Source organism: Cynoglossus semilaevis, chromosome 13, assembly GCF_000523025.1.
Source record: "Cynoglossus semilaevis isolate Cse_v1.0 chromosome 13, Cse_v1.0, whole genome shotgun sequence".
Classification (NCBI taxonomy): Eukaryota; Metazoa; Chordata; class Actinopteri; order Pleuronectiformes; family Cynoglossidae; genus Cynoglossus; species Cynoglossus semilaevis.
In genome coordinates, this window is record NC_024319.1 from 991,304 (window position 1) to 1,001,874 (window position 10,571).

Genomic DNA, 10,571 nt, shown 5'->3' on the forward strand with positions numbered 1-10,571 from the left:
TCCATGCAGGGAGGCCTTCCTCTGCTATTCCCCAATCCGGCCCCGGAGGTGGACTTGGCCCCAGAGGCCCCCCAGCTGCCCCTCACCCTCAACCCCACCCCCGTCACGGCGCCCTACCTCCCCGAGAACCACAACGAGCCGCGCAAAAAGAAATACGCCAAAGAAGCTTGGCCGGGCAAGAAGCCCACTCCGTCGTTACTCATCTGACCTTTGACCTGCTGCTGCTGACCTTCAGGTCAGCACCTGAACTACAGAGACTGTGACCTGCAGCGACTTCCTTCTTGTTATCCCTCTTTTTTTTTAAAATTGTTCTGATGGGAAATGAACAGCTAGGTGGCGTGTTTCTGGATGTTCTCTCCACCACTCAGTGTTAGCAGTGGGTGCGTCGAAACAAACCGTTGTCATGGTGACGAGGCAACGACAGTACATCTGTCCCAGAGTTGTGCTTTAAGCGTTTTTTTACTGAAGGAAAAAAAAATCCAACCTTATTTTTGCTCCTCCAATATTTTGATAGTTTTATCAGATGCGTAGCTGAAAAGTACTTTTGTATCTTAACATTTTACTGTGAGAAGTCGGGGCGGTGTCGAACGGAGCAGAACGTTGTTTTGTTTGTTTTTTTATAATAATTTAAGGAACTCTTTAAGAAGTTCAGCGTCCGCTCAACGACTCATTGACGCCAACATCTGGACAGAATGACGACAGAATGTTCTGTCTGGAGCCACGACACGAAACTCTTTGGACAAACAGACGCAGGTCTGACTGAATTTACTGGTTCTGTCCGACAGTTGTCTCTGGGTTCAAGTCCGCCGCCGTGGCGATCCTGCGGTGAAAAGCCGTTAGTCAACAGTTCGACGCTCGTTATGTCCTAAAACTTTTATTTTCCAGTTTGTTCACTTTTTAATGGTTTTGTCGTCCACCTATGTTTCTGTTGCGAATATAAGCAGTTTATGAAGTGAGTTTTTCTATGAACCGATACTGAACGGTGATATTGTGGACATATAGTACTGTGCAAAAGTTTTAGGCAGGCTGTTTACTGTGTGCCTTTTTGGTCGAGAGAACCAGGAAATCAGAAAAAAAAAATTTCCCAGCCATCCCAGGTTGTTACACTTTTATTTTGTTCATGTATTTAAGACAATGGATTCAAGTGTTTTTTGTTTTTTTTTTGGCTCCGACCCTGGAAACTGTCATTGCTGTGGCCACGCCCCCATAATTGGGAAACAACTGAACAGGTCCAGCAACGTAGCTGCTGTTCTTTCTCACAGTTGTTCCATCTGCAACTAAATCTGGGGGAGAAATGATCTGGTCCAATGTTCTTTCTCACAGTTGTTCCATCTGCGACAAAAAGAGAAATGATCTGGTCCATAAAGGGAGAGGGGGCGGGGCTAAATGTAAACACCTGCTTTTTAAGCTTTACATAGTACGTTGAACTGCTAGCACTCACCTAAGGCCTATCGTTAAATCGGACTATCTCGTAATTCCAGTCCGGTTCTCTCCGGGTTCTTCTTGACCCGGGATCTGAACCAAGACCAGCACTGTGGACTATATTTGTCCTCAACTCTTCTGTTCCACCTGGTGGTTCCATCTGATGTGTACTCTGACCGTCTGTCTTCAAATATCACGGAAGTTTCCGTCCACACTGACACTGACTCGCGTGTAAGTCTCTGCCAGCAGGGGGTGCTGACGACAATGAACGATATAGTACTGTTGGTTGAATTGTTGACACTATTAGAACCGTTGCTTATAAAGGTCCAAATGATTTGGCCTAACCTCGTCGTGAAGACGGCATTGACTTAACAACGCCCCCGTGTGGTGCAATGACAAAATGGTGTTCCGTGTTTTTTTTTTATCTCATAAATGTAAAACATCAAGTGAAAAATAAGGCGTAACCAAGTGGAAAGCAGAGTAAGTGGTTGGGTTTTTTTTGTTTTGCTGGTTGAACTTTACTTCACATTTTCTCCTAATAAACAAATGATCTTGGTACTGGTCATTTACTTGAACCCCCCCCCCAACACTCATTTGCATAAACTGAGACCATCTAAGAGGACTTGAATGCTCTTCAGTAAACAGTTTTCATTCTTTTTTTTTCTTTTTTTTTTAGAATATTCAAATAACACATTCTACGTGGAACATCTGGAGAACTGTTCTGTTTCTGTTTTTATGCTCATGTAAATAAAAGAAATGGATTGTTTTTGACTCACAGCCTTCAGGTTTGTTGTTACTTTACTCTCACTGGTTAATATTTCATACGGAGCTAGGGTCCCAAATCACTGGTGCGGGGACCCGTACTGGGCCGTGGATCATTGGTACTGGGCTGAAACTAACTTCAGTAGAAATAACAAGATAATATCAGTGATTCTTCTGCAGTTTTGAGGGTAAACGGCTGTAAAATATCTGTCTCTGTTTATATTGGAATCGGAAAGATTAAGTGTTTGGACAATTTCCAGCTGTCTGTTGATGTGGCTGTGCCAAAAGAATTCTCCCAACAGGAGGAACAGAAACTAGGACAGTATCTGATTATTACGTAATGTTTCACTGACAGTTTTACATTTTCCAATATTGGGAAATAAAACGCTCTACTGGTTTTAATCTTCACCGACGTGACACTTTGACAGAATTAATGTTTACCTACACTGGTGTGGTGGTTAAAGGTAAAGGTCAGGGTCCACCGTTACAGAAGTAGAAGAAAGTTCAGACACGGGCGTGAACTGTTGCCGGGTCAGGGCGTAGCACCGCGCTGGGTCAGAAAGTCCTGACTCCTGCAGGTGTCTGATGTTAGAGACTGAATAAAACCTGAATGGAAACCTGTTCTAATGGGTTTTGTTGTGACCTGGTGTCAAAGGTCATCCTGCAGAATTCTCTGATGGAAACACCACAGAAGAAGAAGAGTTAGAAGAAAAATAGATTTATTATTTTTCAGAAGTAAAGATTTTTCTTGTTGATTTCCCCTCGTACAATCATCTACAGGATCCTCCTGTACAACGGCTCTAGTCAAAACAATGGAGAGCGGGGGGGGGCGGGGGGCTGGGTGTAAAAAGCAGTTAAACATTAACGTTTTTTTAATGTGTTAAAGTAAAACATTTGTCAGTTTGAACATTTATGAGTTTAAGGAACGTCTTCAACTTTGGTCAAAGGTCCTTCACATCTGAGAGGAAACCAAACATCTGCTCGAGTTTGGTTTGGATCTGTGGAGTCACATGACGTCAGCGTTGAGCCACAGGAGCCACGCTGCAGCTGTCAAAACTCTGGGGTCTGACCTTTGACCTCCGTTCTCACTCCTCATCGTCCTTGTCTTGATCTTCTCTCTATTTCCTGTTGTCCTCTGACTCCACTTCCTGTATCCCAGCCTCTCTTGGTCATTGGCTGTTACAAACTGTTCTTCACAGTTGGCTCAATCATGGGTTCGCTCCACCTGACCGTGGTTCAGAAGTGCAGAACTGGACCTGGTTTCTTGAAGATGTTGGACCATCTCGTCTGAGAAGCTTCTTCATCCTGGTTTGAACCAGAGAAACTGCTGGACGAGAGGTGAAACATCTGGAGGAGACCAAGTCCAAGTGGGTCCAGGATCTAGACTGAGGATCTACACACAGTCTAGTCTTTTTAGTTTGCAGAGAAGATTGAATTTTTAGCAGCTTTAGTCACACATTTCACAGAGAATCATTTCTTTCACTTATGAATCCACGGGTTTGATTTTGATGTGGATGCCGTTCAGTGAGCGCAGCACCAGCCTGGGGATCAATTTGGGCGTCTGCGTTGGGTCCTGGATCAGACGATACCTCTTCAGTGTCAGGGCCACCACCACCTTCATCTCATTCATGGCAAAGTTCTGACCAATGCAGTTCCTGTGGGGGTGGGGAGGAGTGGGAGTGGGTGGGGGAGTGGGAGGGCGGGGGTGGGGGTGAGGTTGTTATCGGTCAGCAATCACATGAGAAACAAATCAAAACACAAAGAAGATGGAACCATGTTAAAGTGGGCCTCACCCTGGGCCACATGACGGCACAGTGGCTCAGGTTCATGCCCCGATGTCACCCCCCCTTTGTAGATAAGACTATTGTAGCGCCCCCTTTTCTCCCCTTCACTCAATAAAGTCACAGCTTTTGCTTCAAAACTCTGTGACTTCTGGGAAAGAATGATTTGCTCCGTTTTCACCCCACAAAACCTCTGCACCCCACTAGAGGGTGCTGCCCCCGATTTCTTGTTTCTTAAACAAACACTGAATTTTATGGTCTGACCGCTATGGTCACATGTTGTGTGGACAAACCTGGGGCCTGCGGAGAAAGGCACGAACGAGTGAGGCGACCTCTTGGCCACGTTCTCAGGGAGGAAACGCAGTGGGTCAAAGACCTGGAGGAAAAATTCAGAAGATCAACAACATAATCTTTATAGTCCAGAAATAACCATCTCTAAAAGTGCAGGAAGATCCACAGATGGATCATGGGAGACTTTGAGGTCATGTGACCAGGAAACCACGTGATCTGGACTTACGTGAGGGTTCTCCCAGACGGCTGGATTTCGATGGATGGCGAACATCGACAAAGAGACGTTGCATCCTGGAAAAGAAAAACTTTGGTTTTAGTCAGATACACATGTAGTACTTCATGTGGACGTTGTACTGACCAAACAGAAGTGAACCCACAACCTCAACTATAATGTTTTAATTTTCTCTTTTTTGCTCCATAAATAACAGCTGATATGCTAACAGTGCTAAGCTAATCCACCGTGACTTAGGTTCCAGCTGCTGTCCCTGTGACACAGGCCGGACCGTGACATCACAGCGCTCGTACCTGCAGGGACCGTCACTCCATCAAAGAAGGTCATGGGTTTGGTGAGTTTTCGGGCGATCCCCGGCACAGGAGGGTAAAGTCGAAGGGCTTCTTTGATACACATGGTCGTGTATGGGATTCTGTTCAGATCATCCCTACAAACCAGTGGAGATGACAGTGTTGACCACAGATATACACCAGAGCCAGACCAGACGTGGACCTGACCCGGACCAGCTCACCAGTCGATGGTGTCTTTGTGCTGCAGGACCTCAGTGATCTCCTCCCTGCACTTTGTCTGGTGTTCTGGGTGACAGGCCAGACAGTAGAAGATGAAGGAGATCCCGCTGGCTGTGGTGTCGTGGCCCTCAAACATGAAGGTGTCAACCTCTGCTCGGATCTCTTCATCCGACAGACCGATGTGACTCTCATCCTGCAGGTGGAGAGACGGACAGAAATGTTACTGAACTGAACAACCAATGGAGTCACGACGAGTGGAGTCACTGCACCACACCACTGCACCACTGCACACAACCTCTGTTTTTAACCCATCACCAAAGTGAAACCTCAGTGGTAACTTGGGGTTTCACTCGAACTCGAACCTCAAGCCTTCTGGACCCAAGTCAGCTTCCTTAACCACTAAGCCACCACTGCCCCAAATTGTTGTGTTAGCAGCAGCTGTTAGCTGTTAACCTCTGCCCCCAGCAGGTGTCAAGCATGTGGTTCCTCTGGGAATCAAACCCACGACTCTCTGCTCTCTGCTTCCGAGGGAGTCGTGCTAAACGCTACACCATGGAACTGAGTCTCGTCGAATCAAGTCAAGCTCAATCAACATAAGTCGAATCAAGCCGAGTCATGCCAAGTCCAGTGCAGTCCAGTCCGGTTCAGTCCAGTCCGGTCCAGTAAAGTCCAGTCCAATTCAGTCCAGTCCAGTTCAGTCCAGTCTGGTCCGGTCCAGTCCACTACAGTCCAGTCCAGTTCAGTCCAGTCCGGTCCAGTCCAGTCCTGTAAAGTCCAGTCCAGTCTGGTTCAGTCAAGACGTTTTGAGTCAAGCCAAGTTTGGTCAAGTTAAGTAAATTTTAACCAAATGTCAAAGAGGTCACATGGACTTGATCTATAAAAAACTCATCAACCACCAGGTCATGTGAGCAGATCCCATTTTAAACCACAGTGACACGTCGTTCATGTCACAGCTGTCTCTGCTCATACATTACTGAACAACCACAGTGGGTGAAATGTTGTGTGGATGTGTGACCAGAGAGGATCAGTTCACCTGCAACTAAAACACAAAGTAAAACTTTAGCTCAGGTCTTTCAACATGGACAAATCCACAAGTTACACTCACTGCCCCAGTAACGGAGGGTAACTAAACTTACCCTGGCACAGAGCAGGATATCCAGAAAGTCCAAGTTCCTCTTGGATTGTATACTTTCCAGCTCTTTTTCTCCCTTCAGCGTTTCCTTTCTCTTTTTAATGACCTCCTCTGTAGAAGACAGAAAACGTCAAACATGCACGCTTTGTCCACTAGGGGGACTGTTTAGGTCAAACAAGTGTTTGTTAAACAGGTTCTTACCTGTGTGATTGTGAGCGATTTTACACGCTTTCCTGTATCTGTAACCAGAGGGGCTTAGGTGGAAAATGAGGTCGCTGTGGTACGGAAAGACCCTCAACCTCCGGCTGATCAGATACGACAGCTCGTACACCGCTTTGATGTATTCGTTAGTTCCACTGAAAATGAAAAACAAAGAGAACATTTTAAACCCAGGTCAAGAACGATGAGATGAGACGTTCTTTGTTCTTTAATGTACATGGGCTGGGGGTACAGTCGTGGGGGACTTTGGGGGTCACGAGTGTGAAGGTGGAGTTTAGCAAATTTTAAAGTGTTTTTATTAAAACACTATTATCAAATATCTCATAGTCAAAGAAGTAATTCATGAAGAGCACAGAGTTAGCGTCACAGAGTTAGCATCACAGAGTTAGCATCATGGAGCACAGCGTTAGCATCAGTGCTGTGTTTTAGTGAAAGCTCCAAATCTTGTAGACATTTATAAAACCTTTTAATCAGGACATGGGTTCGACCAGAATATTTCAGCACTCCTCGTCTGAGTCACGGTAAGATAATTAGCTTGGCCTTGTTAGCAGGCTTCACCAGAATGAGGGCAGAGAATTAACCAGCTTCATGACACATGAGTAAGAAAGTGACTAAGTGGCCGAATGTTTTTTTATTTCAAATGAAGCTTAGGACTTGAATTATATTTTATTTGTGTTTTAGTTACACAATTAGATAAGTATATTAAATTCAGTATCGTGTATCGTGTTCATCCTGTTTATCTGGATCATGGAGAACGTCAAAAGAACTGGTTATCCCTGGTGCTCATAAATCTCTATGGTGTTTGTGTGAAGGTAACAGGAACTTGGCAACAAGTCTCTGAAGATGTAAAGCTATAGCGATGAGCTAAAGTAATCCCTTGGTCTCAAAGTCTTTTTTCTTTCTGTTGACATGTTGAATGTTCAGAATGTTCTCATTATATTTACCAATATAGAATAGACCCAGTAGGTGGCAGTAATGTAACCTTATTAGCTATTTTACAAGATTATATTCATATGTAACAATGGGCGTGACTTTGTGACTTGTAGAACAATATGTAGTTTAAGCACAAGCAAAAAAAAAAATGCTGCTACATAGCTACACATTCACTGCTAACAAGCACAACGTAGCGGAATAATCGTCCCCTCACGAACACCTTCACTCAGATGTCACTAACAACCTGTAACTGGAGGAGGGTAAACAACCCACATTGTACTGTTTCACCTGAGTGACACCACAGGTGGGCGCTCCGCAGGGACTCACCTCTCAGTCTGACAGTTGCTGCTGTAGCTGAACGCACATTTCATGATCGTGTCCAGTGTCATTAGGCTGACGTGTTCAAACAGCTCGAAGGACTCCTCGCTCTTAGTGTAGCTCTCCCATTTTTTCTTGGAACAAATGAGCGGGAAAACGGGTGTAAATATTCAAACTCTTCAACTTGAACGAGGAGGCAGAGTCGAAAAGTCCTCAGACGGACGTGTTGACGTCTGCAGGTGTCTGGTGTTACTGACTAGAACCAGTTCAGACTGGTCTCTGTGTGTCCGACAGCTCTGACCAGTTTGAACACCTTGACCTGTGTGACCTTTGATTTAATCACATATTTATTTAAACCTTAAAAAAACATTTAAAGGACCTGGATTTCAGGCCACAAAGAAGGAATTCTCTGATGGGGAGACAGAGTGACGTTTTTTAAATTATGTCTTGGAACTTTTTGACTTCCCTCCAATAATTTCAAATAAACATCGTTGATGCAGTTTTTTAGTTTTCACCTACCAACATCGTCGCCGTTGTGTCGGACATCACCTTCACGTACGCCTTTAAGATGTCGTAGTGAAAACCTGGAGTCAGGAGCCGTCTATTGCGAAACCACCTTGGACCACTGGACACCAGCAGACCGTTACCTGGAGACCAGCACAGTGTTTACAGGACCCCTACAGGACACTTCATGAAGATAGACGAGATTCTTGAGGTTTTTTTCAGTTTTTCTTACCGATCCAAGGAATACTAAACCGATACCCTACGTCGTCCTTTGGTTCTGTGGAGAAAGAAATGTATAGTATAAATCAATATTAAAAAAAATATTATATATTTAAAAAAATAATTAAATAAAATATTATCAATCAACTTTCTTTTTCAAAATTCTTTGTTTTCTTATTTTACCATTATTTCCCTCAGAATCTGCCGTTGTTGTTTCCATCTGTTTGTAAACCACCTCAGGCTGATGCTACTTTTTTTTATTTTTTACTACCATTGCGTGATAACTGTCTTTAAAGGGACCTGCCTCAACATCACACCCGTTCTAAATGAGGATAAAGAATGTTCACACACCTGTAGACGACAGCAGGGCCTTCACATACTCCGGGTGGTAAACCACAAGGAAACACATGAACGGACCGAACTTCATGGTGAAGGCGTCGGGGTACTGTTTGGCCCACTTCAGGATGAGGTCAAAGTCTGTCCCGTCCAGTTTAAACTGGAAACAACAGCAGAGGTAGATTCAGAAACTGCAAATGCATGTTGTCTACTAGGGTGGCTGGGAGAAAAAACAAAACATATATATAAATATATAAGGGATAGATGGAAGACAAAGGAGCTGCCAGACAGGAAAGGGTGGTTGGTGTAACAGTAGAAGCCTCCATACTGGTGTAGAGCATGTAAGCCAGGGGTGGAGGAAGGTTAGTGACTGATGACCAGGGGTGTCAAACATACGGCCCGCAGGCCAAAACCGGCCCGCTGGGGGGTTCAATCTGGCCCACTTGGTGAATTTTGAAATAGAAAAAATAAATGCACAAACACTTTGTGTTGATTGATGTTTTTTGTGATTATATTTCTTCAAATACTCGTACTCCTTGTCATACCTCCTCTGTTTACTGCAGTAATACTGTCACCTGGAATCAACTCCTCCACTCACGTCCATCCCTGTGAGCTAGCGTGCATGTTGTCCTGAACTGACCTTACTTTTATCCTCATTACACACCTTAAATGAGTTGACTCTGGCGTCCACCGGGGCATGTGCGCCCCATATTTTGAAAACCACTGCCCTACACTAGTGTTTTCCAACCTTTTTTTTTTAGAGGCACAACACATATTATATAAAGAATTAGAAAAAAAATCCCACGCTGCACCACCAAACTCAAATGTCCCAAACCGTATATATATAATGAAACAAAATCATCTTGTGAAACCTGTGCCTGTTTAGTTGAACACAATGCCGATATTCTCGCAGGAATAGGAGAATGGCGTGCTAGAAAATCTTTTATTTCGTTTTTAAAGCCATCTGGTGACACCTAGTGGAAGAGTATGTCACTATTCTGCGTGTTACTCGCAAAGACCGATAATGTAAATCTTTTTTTTTTTTTCAACTTTTCCGTTTGGTTTTTACTTGGCTCTTTTTGCTCGTTTTTTTTTTCAACTTTTCCGTGTGTTTTTTACTTGGCTCTTTCGGTTTTGAATTTGATTTTGAAATCAAATGGTATCCCTCTTCTTGATGACGTCATTGATATATTTTCATTAAAAAAAAAAACAATAATATGAATGCAGTGAGGTCAGGGGACCAGGAGTCCAGATGTTTGGACATCTGCACTGCCCAACCCTTCTCCTCCACGGCAGTTGTCTTTTTTTTTTTTTTTTTTAAGACAACTGTCGTTTAAATGGGTACATTCTGTGTGTAGTACTACTTTAACGAAGTAGTACTACACAAGTAGTACTACAGAGAATCACACGACTGTCAGAGTCCGATATTGACGTTTCAACAACACCACGACTACGTGACTGAAACTCGCTGCAAACTTCCAGCTCATCACAGCCTCGGTGATTTTACGCCGTATAGTATAACGTGCACGCGTATGTGTACGAGCATCGGTACGGATTCACTCCTCACCTCCAGTATGTTTCCAAACAGCCAGTGTCCCTTTGATCCCGAGAAAATCTCCGTCACTCGGAACTGCGTTCTCCTCGTCCTCCACAGACCGTGGAGTTTATGAACCACGACCAGGACACAGGCCAGAGCCAACCATTGATGCACGTTAGCCCAGGTGGGCAGAAAGACCTCGAACAGAGCGGGCAGCGACATGATCCCTGAGTTGACTGTGTCTCAGAGCAGAGAAATGCCCGTGAACGCAACTGGTACTGAAGGCAATGAATCTGTGACTGGTGGGCGGTGAAACGAGATCAGTTAAAGGGACAGTTCAATAAAAACATGTTTTGAATAAAGGTTTGAAAAAAAA

General features: G+C 44.3%; 2 protein-coding genes across 2 annotated transcripts in view; one reads left to right on the plus strand and one right to left on the minus strand.

Moving 5' to 3' along the window:
- ppp1r8b (protein phosphatase 1, regulatory subunit 8b) overlaps positions 1-1,080 on the plus strand; it is a 24,614-nt gene extending 23,534 nt beyond the window's left edge. Inside the window, exon 7 of the mRNA XM_025061452.1 lies at positions 1-1,080. Coding sequence (XP_024917220.1) covers positions 1-207 — 207 coding nt within the window. The 3' untranslated portion in view covers positions 208-1,080.
- Positions 1,081-3,272: 2,192 nt separating this feature from the next.
- Positions 3,273-10,480, minus strand: cyp4t8 (cytochrome P450, family 4, subfamily T, polypeptide 8). Its single transcript, XM_008322695.3, has 12 exons — positions 10,226-10,480; positions 8,674-8,818; positions 8,336-8,380; positions 8,119-8,246; positions 7,609-7,733; positions 6,331-6,485; positions 6,134-6,240; positions 5,000-5,190; positions 4,782-4,915; positions 4,483-4,547; positions 4,259-4,341; positions 3,273-3,839 (listed from the first exon to the last, which is right to left on the minus strand). Exons 1-12 carry the CDS (start codon positions 10,415-10,417, stop codon positions 3,668-3,670), a joined length of 1,542 nt encoding a protein of 513 aa, XP_008320917.1. The 5' UTR covers positions 10,418-10,480; the 3' UTR covers positions 3,273-3,667.
- Positions 10,481-10,571: the final 91 nt, after the last annotated feature.